We start from the raw sequence: 22,726 nt of genomic DNA, 5'->3' as shown, positions 1-22,726 counted from the left end.
CTTCAGAATGCTGTTTCTGCTAATAGTAAAAGGGCAAGATTTCAATCTGATATCTCCCCCACTTGTGCCTTTGGTTGTTGTGAGATTGAAACTGTTGAACACATCTTCCTTCACTGTAATTTTGCAAAAGCCGTTTGGGATACCGAACCTTGCTCTGTTGATACACATTTCAATGCAAATACTACTTTCCTAGAAGTTTTCAAAGAATGGTTAGGAAAGGACAGTGACATTATTAATATGGAAATCTAACTGACTAAAATCTGGTTCATATGGAAGGAAAGATGTAATAGAGCTTTTGATGGTCAACATCAAACACATCAGCAAGTGGCACTAGAAATACAGAGACACTTAGCTTACTAGCATAAGGAAAAATACCTAGTTCATAAAAAAGACTCAATGATAGGAAACAATAAGAACAGCAAATGGCAATTTCCGGCACCTGGCCATAACACACTAAATTTGGATGCTGCTTGGATCTGAAGTAGTGTCCCAGCAGGTTATGATATAATTTTTCGAAATGATGCAGGTGGTTTCAAGCATGGAAGAGCAGGACCTATCTCAGCAACTTCACCAGAAGAAGCGGAAGCTTTAGGATTTCTTCGTGCAGCAAAATGGGCTCGAACAAAGAATCTGTCAGACTTTAGTGTGGAGGGCGATTGCAAGAATCTTATTGACTATCTGAATGGAGAATTATCTCAAATCACATGGCAAAACCAAACTATTATGGATGTAGTTAGGCAAGAATTTTCTTTTTGTAACAACTTTAAAGGCTTTTATTTTAGACCTAGAACAACAAACATGGTAGCTGATACTCTAGCCAAAGAGGCTAAGAACTTTAGAACTGATTTTGAATGGAGCAACAATCCTCCTTGTTGTATTCTCAATGATCTAGAAATAGATAAATCTAATGCCAGGATCCTTGACAAAGACCCATCACTAGATGGCTCTACTCTTCCTGTTGTAAGGGTTACTAACTCGTTAGTTTGCTTTTTTATGAATTGGTAACTTTCAAAACAAAAAAAAACATAAACTACAGTTACTTGATGTCACATCAGCTAACTGTGGTTTGAAGGGAAAAAAAAATACATAAAGCTGCTAGTTCATTTTTGAACTGCGGGATCAAAAAAGAAATCCCATCAAAGCCTATTGTCTTTCATTTTTTGGCTCAAGGTTGGGTAGATTATACAATGAGTAACTCTTGGCGGACTATCATAAAAACCGTCAAAAAGAATTGTTCACTTACAGATTTGGAGGTCCCACTTCAGAAGGTTTATAGGGGCGAGGTTTTTGGTAATCAATTATGTGAGTATACGGTTTTTTTCACGGTTTTTTCAACAGTTCTTGATCTCTTTCGTTATACAATATCGGCATCTACTGTTTGGTATGATAAAAAAAAGAACCATTTTACCTAAAAGCTACTTGGTGATCACATTAACACATACAGAGACATTATGGCCGAATAACACAAGTCGGAGCAAAAGGAAAATGGTTCCGAACGGAGAACCGGAGAATCTCTACCAACAGAGAAATCGAGTCACAGTTCAGGGAAAATTCAATGTTAAATGATGTTTAAGTTTTCTTAGTTGCTTAATCCAGTAGTTCGAATATACTTGCATCTTAATGAACTTTTTTTCAATTCATTTTTCAAAATAATTAAGTAATGCAGTTGATAATTTAGGCAGAAACTAACGATTACATTGCTAACCACACCCATCCACCAAAGACCAATTACTAGCATATACCGGATCATATAGTGATAACACATCCTGGTGAACTGTTACGAGGGAAAGCGCTACACAATCGCCTATCACACTTCCCATATGTACCACATTTTGATCGTAATGCACATTCTTTCACAGTATTTCCAAAAAATGCATATGTTCGTGACTGCCAATAATAATAACGTATTTCCTCATATCCACCCATAACGTAGATATGAAGTTTGAGGTTTCCATCTTGTTCTAACCTAAGAAACGAGTCAGTATAAACTTCACCCAATTTCGTAAGTAAAACTCTTCGAGTTCGGTTAGCGTAACCCAGTGTTAAGAAATAAGTGGTGTTCCCCGTTGGACGTTCAAACAATCGCCCTGTATCTTGAACTAGATCAAATATTTTAACAGAATGAAATGTCACGTTTAAAAGACCCATTGTTTTCCAACCTGCATATGGAACAAGTTTACCTGAATGGTTTCGAAACATTATCAATACTTTTTTGTTATCAATCATCATACTGTGAGGACCACTACGACTGTCTTGGTTTGATGTACGGCTTACGAGTTTGGTACTAGTACCTTTGAGCTGAAGTGATTGACCAACTAAAAGAGTATCAGTTGGGTGCTGGAAACTCTGCCAGATAAATCTCCCTTTTTTATCATGAAGACCTAAATTTCCGTTAGATTTCATAGAAATACCGCTAACACCTTTGTTGGCTGTGTTAGTTTGCCAAACAATACGACCTTCTGCATCTGCAAGAACTAAATTACCATCATGGCCGAAGGTGAGAGTAGCATTTTCACGAACAAGGTCATTGAGATTAGCACCCCAAACCCAACGAATTTCCATGTAAGTGTAATCGTATGTATCAAGAAGATGACACCCTATGCCAAGAATGGATGCAGTAGGGGGGTACTGTTATAGAAATACAACCCGAATGAGTGATAAGAATGTTTGTGTGATAATCCAATGAAGTTGATACTAGCTGCCTCCCCAAATTTCGTAACATTGTATTCGCTGCTCAGCGAAAAAGTAGATTCCCCGTTGTTTATGATCGGGAAAGTTTTGTTTTTGGAAACTGAGGATTGAACTGAGGCACTGGAATGAACACAAAAGATGATAATGAATACCAGGAGAAAATGTGGAGGAAAAGGAGGAGTCATATTATGTAATGTAATGTGATGGGATGGGATCTTCTACAATCTTTTTTTTTTTTTTGATCGGTGGGATCTTCTAAAAAATCTTATCATTTATTTATAATCAGTGTAAGATGAGGGCTTCAAGTTAAGGATAAGTTTCAGTTAAGTCTCTACTAAACATTACTAAGTCAAGTTTCATCATATGCAACTCAAATGCAAGGGAAAATTGATAAGGGGTGTCCACTACAATTTGTGTATACTTCTTTGCCGAATTTATTATCTCTTTGCATACATTTTTTTACTTCCCACTAGATACAGTGTGTACTGTTAGTCCTTAAACATAAACCACTCTACCACCTTGTTGCATGGAAGAAAATTGCTCGTGCACTGTTCGACCATTTTATTAACACAAAATTGGTTAAAATGATCAAAATTAAGAATTTTTGGGTGAAAAAGACATTTAGGTTTTGATACTGTTTAAATGGACAAAAATGTTAAAATAGTCAGGATGTAAACAGTTTCATCCTATCCATTTTCAAATATTTTTCTTATTTTTAATTTACATCAGATGCGTCCAGTTTCATCCTCGCTATTTTTTAAGCTTAAGTCAGGATGAATCCAGTTTCATTCTTGTTATTTTTATTTTGTCCATTTTACCCGTAATAATTTTTGCTCGTCCATTAGAACCATGTTTTGAAAATATCCGTTTTATTAATCTAGCAGCATTTTTTGAGGCTTGAAAAGTGGTGCGCGCATCTTCTTACATGGTAAAGTTCAAGTAGCAATTTTTAATATCGGAGACTTTTTTTTTATTTGGTTTTTTTTTAGAGAGTAATCTTGATGAACGAACACAAAGGACTCAATAACAGAAACAACTCCGATCAATCACTATTAGGTTCCCTTTTTCTGTAATTTTTCCATCTTTTTAGGAGCCAGTTGACCAATTGGGAGTTACAAAAATAATGGCCAATGGGGGCAGCAATTGCGTACCTTCTGTCACTATAGGTATCTATTTTGGCAATCAGTTTTTTGCATTTTCGTCACGAGTAATCAGTTTATGGTCCATGGGACTCTAAGACTAATACATTTTCCTTAATTGTCTTGAAAAAATACATTGAAAGTAGAGAAGGCTAGAATAATATTGAATGTGCAGTGACATTCACACGAGCATTCTTTATGTGGTGTTTTGGTCATTTTCTTCTAGCGCATTCTACTAGAAAAGTAGATAAACGTTGGGTTCTGTTATTGGCTGATTTAGATAGAGTTGGGGAGTATGATTGGGGTCTAGATTCATTAGGTAATACCTATAAATATCTCGACCATTGGTCAACCAAGGGTACGAATTTAGTTGGCATGGTTGTGGTACTTGAGTATTGGTACTATTACTACTTTCGCAACATGCAACCCTTCCTTTGTCAGTCACCTCAAGGACATTTTGATGTTTTCCCAAAGATTAGTATCTTCAAGAAGGAAAGGATTGTATCAAGGAAGAGAGGACATAAAGGAGGCAAAAAGGATACCATGAAACACTCAGTGAAAAGCGGAAGAATACAGATTGATACTAGAACAAGGGAAACATGTATTTAGCAACCATGGGAAGAGAGTCGGTATGCTGTGGGAGACCAATATGAGTATGCACTAGAAGTATCCAAAAAGAGAATTCTGTTTTTTCACTTTGAAAGTGGCACAAGAGTTAGTTGTTACTTGGGGAGAGATTCCAAAGGAAGATTACAGGTGAGATTGTAGTCCCGGCAAATCCTCCAAATTTGGAAGCAATTGAAGACAGAGATATTGTAGTAGAGGTCAACGACTATTATACAGTCACTGAGGATCAATATAACACTTGGTGGACCAATAAGAGTGTTGGAGCTTATGTCACTGATTCATACCATGCACAGAATGTCGATGAGATAGCAGTTGGTAGCTCAGATATTCCTCGCAGTTTGTTTCCTAGTCATCCTCCTCCTAACATGATGTCACAGACATATACCTATGGCACAAAGAATGAGCCCCCATCACAACTGCCGGAGATAGATTGGAGTTTACCATTTACTGATGAAGCCGACATAGAACATCTAGTACCAGTTCCAAGGGTTCCTTGTCCATTTAACTTTCGGGATATGAATTTGACAATGGTAAGTACATTTACATTTTTTACTCATTTTCATTTTAAGTTTCTTTAATATTTAATTAAAATTCTCTGATTTATATACTTGTAGGATGATTGCATTAGGTTTATGGAAAACTCATTTTCATTCCAGCTTGGAGCTCTTTAAGTCGCACATGACGAATCATATAAAAGGGCTACAACTTCATGTTCCTCATCCGGCAGATCCACATCGTCTTCAGTACCATCTGTCCAATCCCAGCCTCCAAACAATCCACATGGAGTTAATATATCACAAGACCTCACATTAGGTGGTTCATATGAATGCGATACAAGTCAAGAATTTTACACTCCTAGGGTTGAAGATGGAGCTACTACATCACAATATCAACAAGGAGGAAATGAATTTACTGTGTTGTTGACGGAAAGCGAGCCTAATATTGTTTATGATACTCAGTTCGCCCCACAACAATCCTATAATTTCATTGACCTGAATTAGATTACTTGTTGTAGTGTTATATGAAACCATATGTTGTGTTATTTGTGTTTCTATGGAGTGTTATGATTTTATGGAGTGTTATTTGTGTTTGTATGGAGTGTTATTTGTGTTTCTATGGAGTGTTATAATTTTTAAGTGATATTTTTTTATGGAGTGTTATACATTATGTTTTCGTTGTGTTAGGTACATTATCCGGGGAGCTTTGAGAAGAATTTTGAAAATTCGTCGGGATGATGAAGATGATATTGAGACGAATCTTGTAGCAGTGGCTACACTTTTGGAGACGCAGAGGAGGCATGAAATCGTCAACCCGTCCCGAATGAAGTCAAGACACGTCAGAGGGTGCACAGAAAACGTGTAGATGTGGATGCTCGTATGATGCATCAGTAGTTCAACTTAAATTGTACGTATGGGCCAAAGAACTTCAAAGGTCGGTTTGCTTTGCCTCGTCCACTTTTTCTGAGAATTTTAGAGCAAGTTTGTGAATTTGACCATGATTTTTGCCAACAAACGGATGCTTGCGGTATTCCTGGTCATTCTCCATATATGAAAATGGTTGCCGTCATGAAACATTTTGTCAAAGGCATTGCACCGGATTCCTTTGATGATTACACACAAATGGTAGCCACCACTATCTACCATTATGCTATGAAGTTTATGAATGCAATTATTTGTATTTATAATGGACGATACATGCGTCAACCTACCTCTCAAGATACAGAAAGGATTTTAGCATAAAATGAAGCTCGGGGATTTCCTGGTATGCTTGGTAGTGTCGATTGTTTTCACTGGGCATGGGGAGCATGTCCAATGGATCAAGCAGGTTCCCACAGCGGCTATAAGCCACATCCCTCGGTTGTTTTGCAGGCGGTATCTACACATGATAGATGGATCTGGCGTTCCTATTTTGAGTTGGGTGGGCAGAACAATGATCTTAATGTCTTGCATGCTTCGGGTTTGTTCGATAGACAACTTCTTGGTGTAGCACCTCCTTGTCATTATCAAATCAATGGAAAGAATTACGACCAGGGGTACTACCTAGGAGATGGTGCATATCCCATGTATGGTTGCATCGTGCAAGGATACAAGCCCGCCTCAAACATTAGTGAAGGTCTTTTCAATCAATATCAAGAAGCTAAAAGGAAGGACATAGAACGTGTATTTGGTGGTTTAAAAGGTAAGTTTGGCATTATATTAAAACCTTGTCGTTATTATAAAAAATCTGACATGAAGGCAATTATGAGGGGGTGCTTGATAATGCACAACATGTGTGTTGAGGTGGAATATCGCAATGCGGATTGGGGGAGGATCACGGGAGATGAACCTCAACCGCCAATTCAAGAAAACATAAGGCTATCTCCTCATATATTGTACAACCCTGCGATTTGGGCACAACTTCGCTTGGAACTCACTACACACATATGGAACCGACATGAAGAAGGTCTGAGAGATGGTGATATTCCAAACATGCATATTGATGATGCCTTGCTGGAATTTCATGAGGGTACAACCGACGTGGACACCGATGAAGTTCAATATGACCCTCAAGGAGATGGTGCATTTTATGAGAATGGAGAGTAACCATAATACTCCTTTATTTTAATCAAACACACTTTCATTAATAAGTAGACATTTTAATTAGTTCTTGTAATACTACATAATACTCTTTTTATCACTTAAGTACGTTTACAATTACATTACGTATTTAACTAGAACTTCATATGCATACTTCTTCATAATACTTCTTCATGCATATGCTTCATAACCAAGTATCTCCAAAGCGGTGTTATGAATGAAAGACATTCCATGATTCGTTTCATATAAAGTCCTAGCATCCTCACGATTACCATTTGATGCCCTTAATGAAATGACAAAAAGCTTGCAATAACGCTTGATGCTTGATAACCGACATTGCAAAACTTTTTTGCATCTTCCATTAGCATTACCATTGATTCTCACAAATTCTTCAACAACTTGTTCCCAAAAAGAGTTGGTTGTTAATTGAGTGTTGTTAACTTTGCAATAACTTCTAACCAAGTCATTGTCTTCGTCGATGGAAAATGCGGCCATGCTTGATTTTTGAATTGAGATTTATGTGATAGGAGAATTCAGAATTGGGGTGGGGATTTTGAGTTTTATGTGATAGGTTTATATAGAGATAGGAAATGGTCTGAGTTTGAGCTGAAAATGTAGCCGTTGGAGGAAACGCCGAACCAAACGACGTTCCAACGCCAAACCGAACGACGCTAGCAAGTCTCAGCCATCCGATCAAGGTGACCGTTGCATTCTCAACGACTCAGATTTTGTAGCCGTTTGAAACCTCAACAGCTATATTTTCAGGCTTCCCTATAAATTGAGGACTACTTCTCCTTCATCTCACACCAAAATTAATTGATTATCTTCTTCATCGATTTTATTCTTCTTCTTCACATAATTTTGTTCATACAAAACTATGACACACTTTAGTACAATAGAAGAAGAGGCACTAATTTATGGTTGGGTCAAAAAAGGTGCAATATTTTGGGGAAAGATAATGGAAGAATACAATAAAAGAAAAGTTCCCAATGATGTCGAAAGAGATAGAAAGGCATTACGAACAAAGCGTAACACATTGAGAGTCGAAGTGAAAAATTATATTTCATATATTAGACCCTACTTCCGAAGTAGACCTACGGGGATGACCGAGGAGGATTATGTAAGTACCTAAAATTTTTTTAATGTTTTCTTTCTTCCATCTTGATCTCTTTCTTTCTTTCTTTAAATTTTTCTTTTCATTTTTTCCCCAGTATTGTCGTGGAAGAAAGAATTATGTAGCAGGGACTAAAAAACAATGGACGCACGAATCGATTTTTCAGATCCTGAAGACTCATCAACCAGATTAAAATCCAGCGGTGAATTATGATGATGGAGTCGGTACTTCTACTCAACCTAGTCAACATACTCAAGCTACTGAAGAAAATGAAGTTGATAATTTGGATGAAGAATTTCAAAATATGGCAAGGTTTGGTAGCTCTTCATCTACTCATAATTCTGAAACCTCGGACATATCAAAGAGAAGGCGTTATTTTGAACAAACAGATGACGTTAGAAGTGAAGGGAGAGATCAAGCAAAGAAAAGGGCTCGTGAGGCTAAAGCATCGCATAAATCAGATGAAAAATTGGATAAACTCATCGAACTTCTTGAAAACGCAAAAACACAAAGAATGGAAAAATATGAAACAGAGGAAGAGTATATGAAGAAGGACATGGAAAACTCTTCAATTTTGGCACAAACGCAGCAAAGAGAATCGGACATGAAGATCCTACGTCAACCCTTGGATGAATTACAAGAATGGGATAAACCTGTCTACAAAATATGGAAGAACGAGATTTTAGCCCATCATGAATTACCACTTATCCCCTAAATTAAAATGATGTATTAGTAATAATTTAAGTTATTTAGAAGTAGGATTTCAATTTCAATGTACTTTTTTTTTATGTTTTAAGTTATTTAGAAATAGGATTTCAATTTCAATGTATTTTTTTTGTGTTCTAAGTTGTAGAATTTCAATTTCAATATATCTTTTTATGTTCTAAGTTATTTTAATTTTAATATTTTTTTCATTTTCTTCAAAAAACATTTTAACCGTTTTGCAATGTAATTAAAAATTTCCCTTTACTTTGATAAATTCTCAAATTTGAAACAAGCAACCACTGGAACAAATTGGAAAATCATTTGGAAATTCTCATAATTTAGAAAATGGAATTCTGTAAAAAATAGCCGTTGGAGGAAAAACAGTCAAGCGCCGCATGGTGCGACGTTGAAATAGGACGCCGAATGGAACAGCGTTTATTGAAACTCCGAACGGTTTGGCAGAGATTCCAGGGAATATTCGTGAAACGCCGAACAGTTCAACGTTTAGATCACTTTTTCAGCGCCGAACGATTCAGCGTTTCAATCTCGCTGATAGTTGGACTGCGAGCACTTGCTAGGTGAGAGAACTATCAACTATCATTGTTAACTTTTTTCCAACACTTATTTTTTAATTTGCAACACTTTTTGACCAATCTAGCACTCCAATCTAGCCCATAGGACTTAGCCTTATGAGGTTGTTCTAGCTGACGTGGATGACCAATCTAGCTGTTAGATATCCAACTCATAGGGATTAGCATTAAGCATTACAACAAAAACAGCAACAAACCTCCCAAACAATTAAGCATCACAGTTGATACGATAATTAATTAAGAACAGACCATAACACTACTAACAAAACCCATCCCACAAAAGACCAATTAAGACACTGGATCTCTACGGTTAAAAATAGCTTTCACCAAACTCAGATTTTCATTGATCCCCAGGTACCAAAAGATGTCGTATCATATAGGAAAAATGCATCCTGATGATCCTGGAAGAGGGAAAGCTCTACACAATCGCCTATCACACTTCTCTGATGTACCACATTTTGATCGTAATGCACATTCTTTCACAGTGTCTCCAAAAAATGCATATGTTGTTTCTCCCAATATCTATAATATATTTCCTCCCATGCATTTTCAGCGTATATATCAATTTTCTTAAGCATAACTCTTCTAGTTTGGTTAGAGAAACCCAGTGTTAAAAAATAAGTGGTAGTTCCCTGTTTTAGAACATAGAATGGACCAGGTTTTCCAGGACCAGGAATCTCTTCTGGTGGTTCTTGAACTGGATTGATTCTTTGAACATAACGAAATGTCACGTTTAGAAGACCCATTGTTTTCCAACCTGCATATGGAACAAGTTTACCTGAAGTGTTTTGATACATTAATGAATCCGTTTTTACCATCAATCTTCATATTATGAGGACCATCACGACTGTCCATGTTTGATGTACGACTGTAGAAAATCTGATATCAAAGACTTAATGAAAAGAACACAAAACTAAACTCAAACAAATACTTCTCTTAATTGATGTGTTTCAACTCATGGCTCAACAACCTATTTATATGACTCACAAACTTGACTCTCAAGTAAAAAGACTTTCCTAATCAAAAACAAACTCTAACAAGAAAATTCTAGATAATTCTCACGTAAAAAAACTCTTAAAACCAGTAATACTTGCAACCCAAGTAAACTTCTAAATACCGTACCATGGATCAACAACTCTTTTTGATCCATTCACTTCATGTCAACCGTACCAGTTGATCCAACCATATTCCGTCAATTCTCGTAGTTGATCCACACTGTTGTATCAACAACTCTTGTTGATCCCTTCTGTCTTCTTCATAGTATCTTGTTTTATTCTTCAACATCCTCCCGTAAACCAAGATACTCTTTGCTAATCATTCCTAACTTTCCACGCAAATACAAGAAGGTGTTAGACTTCAAAGACTTGGTGAAAATATTAGCTACTTGCTCTTCACTCTCAACAAATTCCACAACTATCTCCTTATTGCTTACAAGCTCTCGGATGTAACGAAACTTAATACAAATGTGCTTACTTCTTCCATGAAGCACATGATTCTTAGTTAGTGAAATTGTCGACTTATTATTACAAAATATTGTTGTTGGTGTTGTTTGTTCTTGAAATAATGATTTCAGCATCATTCTTAACCATACAGCCTGTGTAGCACAGTTGATAGCAGCTATATACTCAGCTTCTGTTGTAGATTATGCAAGAACTTGTTGCTTCTTAGATGACCAAGAGAAAAAACCAGTTCCCAACTGAAAACCATATCCTGATGTACTTTTTCTACCTTCTGTATCTCCAGCCCATTCACTATCAGTGAAACCAACTAACTTTGGATCTTCTGAGACATTATAAAAGATTCCCATGCTTGTTGTTCCTTTTACATACTTCAAAATACGTTTTGCAGCTTGTAAATGTGATTGTCTAGGAGATTCCATGAACCTACTAACCAACCCAACTGCATACATGATATCAGGTCTTGTAGCAGTCAAATATCTCAAACATCCAACAAGACCTTTAAATTCTGTTGAATTCACAAGCTCTCCTGATCCATCTTTTGTTAACTTTAGTCTCTCTTCTACTGGTGTTCAAAGTGGATTAAAATTATCCATCTTGAAACGCTTCAAAATTACCTCAATATATCTTTGTTGATTAATAAAATGCATCTTTCAGTTTGTTGTACTTCAATACCAAGAAAATATGACATCAAACCAAGATCTGTCATCTCAAACTCCTTAACCATATCCTCCCTGAATTCCTTGATCATCTCAGAACTATTTCCTGTGAAAATAAGATCATCCACATACAAACATACTATAATATGATTTCCAAGAGTATCGGCTTTCAAATATAAAGTATGCTCATGTGGACATCTTGTAAACCCTCTCTGAATGAAATAATAATCAATTCTTGTATACGAAGCTCTTGGTGCTTGTTTCAAACCATACAAAGCTTTGTTTAGCTTGTATACTTCATTCTCCTTCCCTTCCATAATGTAACCTGCTGGTTGCTCTACATAAACTTCTTCTTCTAATACTCCATTTAGGAATGCTGATTTCACATCCATTTGAAATATCTTCCAATGCTTTTGTGCAGCTAAAGCAATGATCATCCTTACTGTATCAAATCTTGAAACTGGTGCAAATACTTCTGAATATCAACTCCTTGTCTCTGTCTATATCCCTTAGCAACTAACCTTGCTTTCAGTCTATCTATTTCACCATTTGACTTGTATTTTGTTTTATAAACCCACTTAACACCTATTGGTTTCTTCCTTGGTGGAAGTTCTGTTAATTCCCATGTATCATTTTTTGCAATTAACTTTAATTCTTCATTCATGGCTTGAATCCAACCTTGTTCTTTTGATGCTTCTTCATAAGCTACTAGATCACAATCTCCAAATAATGCAAAGTTCACTACATCATCATCTCTTGTTAAAACATAATCATTGAACCTAGCTGATATGATATATTTTCTTCTTGGTCTTGTATTTTCTTGTTGTGTTGTTGCTTCAGTTCTTGCTTATTCATGTTGTTGTTAAACATAGTCTTGAGCTTGCACTTCTTCCTCAACTACAATTGGAACTGTTCTGACAGCAGCAGGTGGATTAACATTCCTTTTTGATCCAATATTATGTGGATCAACATCCCTTGTTGATCCATTGTTATGTGGATCAACATTAGTTGTTGATCCATTATTCCAGTTCCATTTTGAATCTATATCAAATATGGCATCTCTACTAGTAAACACTTTTCCTGCTTCTGGGTTGTATAATTTATATCCTTTGGTTACTGAACTATAACCAACAAGGATATACTTCTCACTCTTGTCATCCAATTTATTTCTTAGCTCTTTGGGTACATGTGCATATGCAATACACCCAAAAAATTTCAGTTGTCTTACACTTGGTCTTACACCTCTCCAAGCTTCCTCTGGTGTTATGTTGTTCAACCTATTTGTAGGACATCTGTTGAGCAAATACACAGCTGTGTCAACTGCATAACCCCAAAAACTTTTTGGTAAATCTTTTGTTCTTCTTAGAGTTCTTGCCATCTCCATTATGGTTCTATTCTTCCTCTCTGCAACTCCATTCTGTTGTGGTGTATATCTTGCAGTTAGTTGATATTGAATTCCATCCTCTTCCATAAACTTGTCAACAACAGTATATTCTTCACCTCTATCAGTTCTCAAGATCTTGATACTCTTACCAATTTGCTTCTCATCATAATCTTTGAAACTTCTAAAAGCTTGAAATGCATCACTCTTTTGTTTAAGAAAATAAATCCATGCCTTTCTACTAAAATCATCAATGAAAGTTATAAGATAATTATTACCTCCATGTGAAGTTACTTCAATAGGACCACACAGATCACTATGAACAATCTCCAATTGTTGATCAACTTTTCTAGCTTTCTTGACTGGGAATGGATCTCTGTGCTTCTTGCCAAAGATGCAATTTTCACATCTTGATTTTCATACCTCAATAAAGGATAATCCTGACACCATCTCATTCTTTGCTAAAGTTTGCAAACTGTTAAAGTTCACATGTCCCGTCCTTTTATGCCATAACCAAGAATCATCATGAACACTGCTATTGTAACAACTTTCCTTTTGACGTTGAATATTCAAAGGAAATAACCTGTTCTTGGTCATATCAACTTTAGCTATCAACCTTCTTCTTCTATCTCTGATGAAGCATAAACCACTATAAATATTCATAGAATATCCTCTTTCAGACAACTGACCCATACTCAGCAAATTTTGATGTAAACCTGGAACATAAAATACATCCATGATGTATGCTTTTGAACCATTCTTAAGAACAATTCCATTTCTTCCTTTTCCCATAACTGGAATTGTAGAGTTTGTAGGATCAGAATCTCGCAGCAATAATGCCTCAGCGAAATTATTAACAACACAACACATCAGTATCGCAGAATAACTTCAGAAACGAAATAATAAACGACGTCAGCTAAATCATGAGAAAAATGTGATGGTCCTGCGAAAATTAGAGAGTTTGCGAGATTAACATTTGTAAGGATGCGAGAATGTCGCAAGTCATATCCGAAAATAAAGGAAAGATTAGCTATCATCCACTACATAATTCTTTATAAATAGACGCTCAGTTGTAAAGGAAAAGGGAGAGATCTTTTTTGATTGAGAAGCAAGTAAATAGGAGAGAGAAAATCTAGAGCAGTGATTATTCTTGATTCCTTTATCTTTTCTTGTAAGATTGTTCAAATATTCATCAATAAAATTAAGATTGTTAATCTAAAATGAGTTGAATGTTAATGAAATCTTGTGAGGGGTGTAATGTAGGATTTCCTGCAACTACATAATGGCACTAGAAACAGGGAAGATTGAAGATTATTCTACAAAAAATTGAAGATTAATATTGAGATTTGTGAAGATTTGGAGTAATTGGTTAAGAATTTTACACAATCTCTTGCAATTCATTAACATTGAAAAAATGGCTAGAAGAAGAAATATATCAGAACAACCAACTATTGTTAGAAGAAGCAGGAGAATTGCTGGAAGGGAAAGAAGTGAAATGGGAGAATCTACTAGAATGAGACATAATGGAGAAAATCAAATTCAACCACCAGTTCAACAAACACTAATATAAGGAAGGAATACAGATTATGATAGGGTGAGTATACACACTTGGCAATCAAATTCAGCAGAAGAAGTAGAAGAAGAGCAGCAAACCAGAAACCATAGACAGGTAGAGAGAAATCAAGAAGCAGATGAAGGAATAATTCATGGATATGAAGAAATTGGAGCGTTAGAAACGTTGAGACGAAGAATACATGAAGAAAGAAGAGCTGAGGCAGAAGAACATGCGAATCTAACAAGGCAAAATCACGAATTGAGGATGGAAAATATGAGACTACAGAGTAGAAGATCGAGAAGTATTACAAAATCATATTCAAGATCGACTAGAAGAGAGATGAGGCGAAACTCACCCACAATTAATGCCGGAAATAATATTCAAGAAGAAATATCAAATCCTAATGAAGAACATCGCGAAAATAGAGAAAAGACTGATGATCGTTACATTCCACAAAATGAAACTTTTGATGATAGGCAAGATGATAGAAATCAAGAGAATGGACAACGTCAGGGACGAAATAATCAAGATGGCGAATGGAATCGAGAGGAAGGAAGGAGAATCTTACATGAGAGAGAAACTCAAAGAAATCAACAAACGATTGAAGAAGAAATTGAAAGACATTATGCTGAACAAGCACGTTTAATTTGCGAACGTGAAAGATTGAGAGCGGAAATGGAAGAACAAGAGCTTCAGGAGACAATTTGCAAGAACAATCACGACAATCGAGAATGAAGGCGTACAAAAAACCGGAATAACGGTAATATCAATGAAGAGTATGATAGATTACAGAGGATAGCTGAAGGACAACGAATGAAATTGATAAGAAATGAACAAAATCATGGAGGGGAAAATGAGAGACATCATCATATGCGAATTCAAGGTAGAGATTAGGAAGAGAATCGCAGAAGAAGACGAGATGAAGATGATGAAGAAGAAATGCAAAATTTCGCGAGAGAAGAAAGATATGAACGCAGAAGAAGGGAGGCGAAATTAAAAAGACCAATGGATCAAAATTCAGGTGTAAATGAACAAATCTTAAAAGAATTAGAAGAAATGAGAGGAATGCTAAATAATAGAGGAGAAGTAGGAAGAAGACAATTAGATGAAGCTATAGAAGAAACTGCGAAAACTCCATTTACAAGGGAAGTACAACTAGGAGGAATACCACCGAAATGCAATTTTCCCGCATTAACCAGCATTTTTGATGGAACAACTTGTTCAATTCAACACATTAAAGCCTACGTAAGGTGCATGTTGCAATAGGAAAATCATGATGCCGTATTATGCAAGTATTTTATATCCATCTTAACGGGGGAGGCGTTAAAATGGTTCGAAGGTCTACCAAAGAATACAATAACATCCTTCAATCATTTGCAGACTACATTCTTGGGGGCATATATAAGTAATAATTCTTCGCGACCTGGTATTGAAGACGTGTTTGGATTAAAACAAAGGATTGGCGAAAGTTTGAAGCACCTAACTAAAAGATGGAGGACTATGTGTAGCGAAATGGTTGGCCATGTAGATGAGAGATATCTTATCTTATCATTTATCAATGCTATGTTTTCAACCGACCTATTGTACATCCAAATTTTTAGAGTCAAGAATACAATCACAATGACTGAATTGCGAGAACTTCAGGAAGAATATATTTCTCTAGAGGAAAGGCAAAATGAAATGGAATCATATCCGGTTGCGAACACCAGTTCACAAACAGCGAATGCAAGCTTATTACCCAAACTAATAAACACAGTGGCGAGCACTTCGCAAGTACAACAAGAAAAGGTGACGGGCAACAATCAACATAAACTGGTGGCTATGGGAAGCCGAGATCAAGAGGAGTATGAAAGAGAAAGAAATTTCTACAATCGTGGTGGAAATAACAAAATTCAAAGACTCGATCAGCCGCAAGAAACTTATGGAGATCAAAGACAAAACTAAAATAGAGGACAAGGAGGTCACAAGGTGGTATGGGAAGAAATCAAGATGCCACCTCTAAATGCAAGTGTGGAGAAGATATGGGAAGCTATAATTTTGATGGAGAATATACCAACACCATGGAACATGGGAACGGAACCACCTCCAAACCACATAAGTCATGAGTTTTGTTCTTATCATCATTTTCATGGACATACTACAAATGATTGCAGAAATGTAAAAAGAATTATTCTGAGAATGATAGATCAAGGGAAACTAAACCACTTTTTGGTAGGGCACCCACAATCTCAACCATTGCCACCACCACCAGAGCATCACAAAGTAAACACGATGAAAAAGAAGGAAACATTCTTCATAGAAGTTGGTGCAAAAGAAAAGAATCTATTATGTCACTCTATCGTACATTCATACAAGACAATTGAAGATTTTCATGACAATGTTTTGAGTAGAGTGTTTGCAAGAGATAATGATGGAAGAGAAATTATGAGTATTGCGAAAATCTCGCCACTAGAGGGATGGTAGAAACAGATTATTTCTTTTACCGCAGAAGAAATCCCCGAAGGTGAAGAGGTACATGATAATCCATTGGTAGTAAAATTAGAAATTAACCCAAAACCGAATGAAGATGAGGATGATGAAGCCGAAGATTCATGGGAAATTAATAGGATTCTAATCGATACTGGAAGCTCTGTGAACATCTTATTTTATCATACTTATAAAACTATGGGAGGAAGAGATGATGATCTTATACCATCAACATATAAGATATATGGTTTTAATGGTACTACCAACAAGCCTAAAGGGGAGCTTACTATGCGAATTCCATTGAAGGGAATATCTTCTGAAATCCTATCCTGTGTCGTTGATATAGAATCACCCTACAATGCATTAATTGGTCGACCTTGGATACATGGGATTCTAGGTGTAGCTTCAACTTTCCACCAGTGCATCAAATTCCCTCACTCTAGCGGTGTAGGAATCATAAAGGGAGATTGGGTTGAAGGAAAGAGGTGTTACGAAACTGAGGTAGAATCCTGCGAAGGAAGAGCAAACAAGAAGGAAAATTTGCGACACAAAATCAAAGAGACACAAAGAAGTGAGAGGTTGATGGTGGATGCAATCGAAAGAAAAGAAGAAGAGATGTTGCGAAACTAATGCTACCTCAGAATAAAAAATGGTGAACATACCACTACCAAGGAAGCAGTAGCAGAAAATAACAAAGAAGCATAGGATGGCAAAGGTAATGTATGAATGATTGATTTTTTGCGCTACTCTTGCAATAAATAAAATTCTCAAAAATACATTTGATTGAATGACAAAATTGAGATTGCGAAATGCAAATACAATATGATGATGTGCAAGAATCTCGCAGAGATAATGAATTCTACAAAATACAATAAGAGAACAATAAAAAAAGAGAAAGGGGCGAACCTTTATGGCGTACACCCTAGTTCGCGAATACAATTTCGCAAGAGGAAAATGTAAGACCTAAAGTACGTCATATAAGGGGGTACCTGTTGCATGGCTCAGAGAAAGGATACACCGCCACCAGAACCTGAGTCATGGAGATTTGGGGTCAATAAAGCCCATCCGGGAGAGGCACCTTGGATTCTCAGCTTAAGCATATGACTTAGGTTGGGCGACTAAGGTAATAAGGACTCTCCCAAGGAGTGCAGAATCTGATCAAGGCGCCGAGGTACACGGTTGATTCAAGAGTGCCAGGGGCGTCTTGAGAGTACCTTGCCATTCTTGACAAGTCTTGGCTTATACTGCAGGCGCCGAGGTACACGGTTGAGTCCGAAGAAAACCCCACTTAGGGTGCAGTCTCCTAACCATAAACCCTATAGGTAAAAGGGATAAGAGGCTGCGGAAAAAACTGGTTGTTGTTAAGACTGGATGGGAGGAGCTAACCTTGTATGGTATAAGTACGCCTCCTTGAAGGGGCAACCAGGGGGGAGATAAGGGCGGCACCCTCCATTAGGGAGCTGATAAGTGTCTTAAGACGCAAATGTCATGAGACTTTTTACTCGCAAGGGTATTAAGGCTTGTAATATTTGTGCAACAATCCTGAAGAGGCAATAATACTAAAGAAAAAGATAAGACGAGATCAATGGGTTTTCGCATGAAAGTGCGAAGACGTCCTGCGATTTCGTCGCAAGACTGCAATGTAATGGGGCTTTATGTTCGCAAGAATATTTAGGCCTGTTATATTATCGCAACATTCCTGAAGAGGCCATAATACAAAAGAAAAAAGTTAAGGCAAGATCAATGGGTTTTTGCATGAAAGTGCAAGGACGTCCTGCGAATTTGTCGCAATGACAATAGGTGGCATAATATTTGGTTTTCTCTTTCACAGACCTCGGTATTCTTGCGGTTAGCTTCATCTCGTTCAAGTTGAACTTGAAGACGGGTCTCTTGGAATTTCTCCAAAGCCTTAGCACCTTGATCAGAGATGCGATCCTTATCATCTATGAGACCAATAATTTTGGTTATCTCATTGATTTTCTCTTTAGAATTAAGAAAGAAACGCTTAAATCGGTTGACTAAACCTAAACTAGATCTATGGTCAATCTCTAAGAGGCGAAATTTGGATCTCAGTTCATTTAGAGAAAGAGATGAAATTTTATCATTTGAGAAACTATTTAAAAATTTATTAAGACGCTCAAGAAGGGTATCATTATCCAAGGCATTAGGAAATGATCGAAGAATGGTAACTTCATCAGAAAGACCATAAATGTCTGCAAAAAGGATCAATCAAATAAGATAAAACAAAATGATGAATGAATGAAGGGAAAGGAGAAAAATAACATACCATAGAGTTGATTATTAGCTTGCTGAAGACTAGATATTTTATTCTTGTACGAAGAAGAATCAATTTCTAGTTGTTGTTCTTCCCGCGAAGACCTTTGACTTCAATTTCCAATTCCTAATTCTTTGCACGAAATTGAAGATTCTTCTTTTCAAGAATTTCGCGTCTCCTCTCCAGATCTGAGGCAACAGCGAAAGAAGCTTTTCCAGCCTGCGAGAAAATGTAAAAAGTATTAAGATAGAAAGAGATTTTGAGTTACAGTAATGAAGAAGTAAAAAGATGAAAGCATACCAGGCTATTAAGAGAATGCAGGAAGTTGTGAGTAACCGATCTAGAAAGTCCGCGAAGAGAATTATCACCATCCAGTAAAGGAACATCGCAAATCGTAGCGAGATCTTTGCAGGTATTAGCGAACTTATTATCTCCCATTCCTTTCTAAGAATCAGAAAAGAGGCCAAAGAGCTTAGCCATAGAAGATTCAGATGAAGAATCTTCATTTGCAGCAAGGTCATCATTATCCTCATCTTCCTCATCACTCTCGGAGTTTTCATGAGAAGGAATATTTGAAGGAGAGGAAGAACGGATTTTTCTCTCCTTTGAAGGAGGAGCAGTTGGTTTTTCCCTGCGAAGAGCACCTTTGCCTTTATCACCAGTCTTCGCAACATTGTCAGGCTCTTCTATCTCAGCAATAATCTTCACACACAGATAGAAATAAGAAATAGAGGCAACAATATACTGTTTAAAATCATAAGAGAATATTTCTTACCTCATCTGTGTATGAGCGAAGATCTAACGAGGTACTAGCCTTCCCAGTCCGGTGATAGCTATCTTTCAGTTTCTAGATATGTAGAATGTCGCAAGAATCAGTGAACAAAAGAATAAAGACAAATAAAGAAATATAAAGTGGGTGAAACTGGAAGAGACATACGTCTTTCTCCTTCTCGGTACAAGAGAATACCCAAGGTTGATAAGAAGCGAGATTCTCAGGAAGAACATTTGACCCAGCAATGTAAGGTCCTTTGAGCATCAAGGGAAAAACACACCATTTATCATCTTTGGATTGGCGAGGAGTTGTGTTCTTACCAGAGTGCCAATCAATGTCCTGCATGAGTATTTTAGCTTCATCAATATTATCTTTCCTTTTCAAGCGAATGCCCCAACGAGTATTCTCGTTCTTCATGGAGATCAATTCATAATTTTCAAAGAAACTCGCTACTGTGTATTTTTCAGCAATTATCTCCAAGTCTGCGAATTTAGGATCCCTAAGTTCTTTGGAGTAAAAAGATCCTTTACCAGCACCACGGTTAGCGAACTCCAGCATCAGACGGATGCAATCCCTACTCAATTGGAAGATAGCTCGCGAAAATCCCGAGTGAGCGAGAATTTCATAGAACAAAGGAATATCTGGGTCATAAAGAGGAATGGGGAGACCTGCGAGAATTTGACCTAACAAAATTATGATTGATTGATCATCACAATGTTGATTAGAGAAAAGTTTGATAGAAAGAATTGACTTGTCACTTTCACCAGGAATGGTAGAAAGTGTGAAACCTTTCTCAGCAAGATCTTTTTGGACGTCTTTTAAGTTTTTCTCATGTTTGTGGCCACTTGGAGGCATAGCTGAATATAGAGTATGGGAATGGATAAAAAGTAAGAAGATTGAAGAGGGAAGAATTACAGTAGCAGAACTTACGGAAGAACAATAGAGTTGCAGAGATGAGAGAATAAAAAGAGAAGAGAAAGTCAAAAGAAAATGGAAAGAAGAGTAAGAAGAATATATAAAGAAGATTTTGAGTTTACTCGAAGAAATAAACACCATTAATGCGAAAAGACGTGAGCGGTTGAAAAGCAGCGGTTACAGAAGACGTGTCAAGAAATAGATGGAAGAAAGAATACGTGTGATAAATGCACAATATGAAGAGATGAACAACTGCGACATTTCTCACATCATTCTCTACTTCGCAGAGAATATATGAGAAGAGGCAAGATGTAGGATCAGAATCTCGCAGCAATAATGCCTCAGCGAAATTATTAACAACACAACACAGCAGTGTCACAGAATAACTTCGGAAACGAAATAATAAAAGACATCAGCTAAATCATGAGAAAAATGTGATGGTCCTGCGAAAATTAGAGAGTTTGCGAGATTAACATTTATAAAGATGCGAGAATGTCGCAAGTCATATCCGAAAATAAAGGACAGATTGGCTGTCATCCACTATGTAATTCTCTATAAATAACCGCTCAGTTGTAAAGGAAAAGGGAGAGATCTTTTTTGATTGAGAAGCAAGTAAATAGGATAGAGAAAATCTAGAGCAGTGATTATTCTTGATTCCTTTATCTTTTCTTGTAAGATTGTTCAAAGATTCATCAATAAAATTAAGATTGTTAATCTAAAATGAGTTGAGTGTTAATGAAATCTTGTGAGGGGTGTAATGTAGGATTTCCTGCAACTACAGAGTTGTTACCAAACTTTACTGTAGGTCTGACAGACTCATCAAGATTCTCAAATAAATCTTTTCTGCCACACATATGATTGCTACAACCAGTATCCAAGTACCACTTAAGTTGTGGTTGTTCTTCTGCTGTATGATATGTAAGTAGCATGTTTTCATCCTTCTGCTCTTCTGTTTCTTCTTCTTGACTTTCATCAATATTAGTTTTGAAATTTGCTTTGTAATTATTAGCAACTGTCTTTCTTGGTTTTGGACACTCAGTAGCAATGTGTCCAAAATCTCCACATTTATAACATTGTATTCTTGATCTGTCCAATGGCTTCCTATAACTTCCATTATTGTTGTATCTTCCTTGAAAGCTTACAACATTAGGTTTTTCTTGATTACTTCTCCAGCTAACTTGACTCTGAAGTGCCTCTTCAACTTGTTTTGCAGCAGATGTTTTCTCTAGCAATCTTTGTTCATAAGCTAGTAATGAACCCAACAACTCATTAAGAGTCATTGTTGCAACTGTGTTGCATTCTTCTATAGCAGTAACCTTTGATTCAAACTTCTCAGGCAAGCTTCTTAAAATCTTCTCCACAATGGCTGAATCCTCTACAGTATCACCATTAGCCTTCATCTCATTGACAAGATTTAATGTCTTTGAGAAAAACTCTGAAATTGTTTCAGTTGTCTCCATCTGCAATAATTCATACTTTCTCTTTAGGGTTTGTAATCTAACTTTCTTGACCTTGTCAGATCCTATGTAGTAGCTTATCAAACCATCCCATGCTCTTTTTACTTCTTTAATGTAGATGACTCTATCCATGAGAGATTCATGAATACCTTGATGAAGAATATATGTTGCCTTAGAATTCTTCTTTCTGTTTTCAGTTAATAGAGTTAGCGCAGCTCCTTCAGGTACTAATCCATCTGCTGGTTCAGCATAACCATCTTTCACAATATCCCATACCTCCTGGTATGTGAAAATATTCTCCATCTGCAATCTCTACCAGTGCTCTGATACCAGTACTCTGATACCAG

At 36.7% G+C, this 22,726-nt stretch overlaps 2 protein-coding genes across 2 annotated transcripts; one reads left to right on the top strand and one right to left on the bottom strand.

The window, feature by feature from the left end:
• Window positions 1-1,746: 1,746 nt before the first annotated feature.
• LOC113311773 (EP1-like glycoprotein 2) lies at window positions 1,747-2,562 on the bottom strand. The gene has a single exon (XM_026560572.1). The coding sequence runs from the start codon at window positions 2,560-2,562 to the stop codon at window positions 1,747-1,749; it is 816 nt and encodes a 271-aa protein (XP_026416357.1).
• A 3,706-nt stretch (window positions 2,563-6,268) lies between these two features.
• On the top strand, window positions 6,269-7,039 carry LOC113311772. The gene has a single exon (XM_026560571.1). It carries the CDS (start codon window positions 6,269-6,271, stop codon window positions 7,037-7,039), a length of 771 nt encoding a protein of 256 aa, XP_026416356.1.
• The last annotated feature ends 15,687 nt before the right edge of the window (window positions 7,040-22,726 follow it).

The sequence above is a fragment of the Papaver somniferum genome, chromosome 9, assembly GCF_003573695.1.
Source record: "Papaver somniferum cultivar HN1 chromosome 9, ASM357369v1, whole genome shotgun sequence".
NCBI classification, from domain to species: Eukaryota; Viridiplantae; Streptophyta; class Magnoliopsida; order Ranunculales; family Papaveraceae; genus Papaver; species Papaver somniferum.
The sequence above is the reverse complement of the archived record's forward strand: the minus strand, read 5'-3'. Positions and strand labels throughout refer to the sequence as shown.

Bases quoted from the DNA above. Each gene is read 5' to 3' on its own strand.
- LOC113311773 (XM_026560572.1), bottom strand. From the start codon at position 2,562: ATGGAAATTCGTTGGGTTTGGGGTGCTAATCTCAATGACCTTGTTCGT.
- LOC113311772 (XM_026560571.1), top strand. From the start codon at position 6,269: ATGGATCAAGCAGGTTCCCACAGCGGCTATAAGCCACATCCCTCGGTT.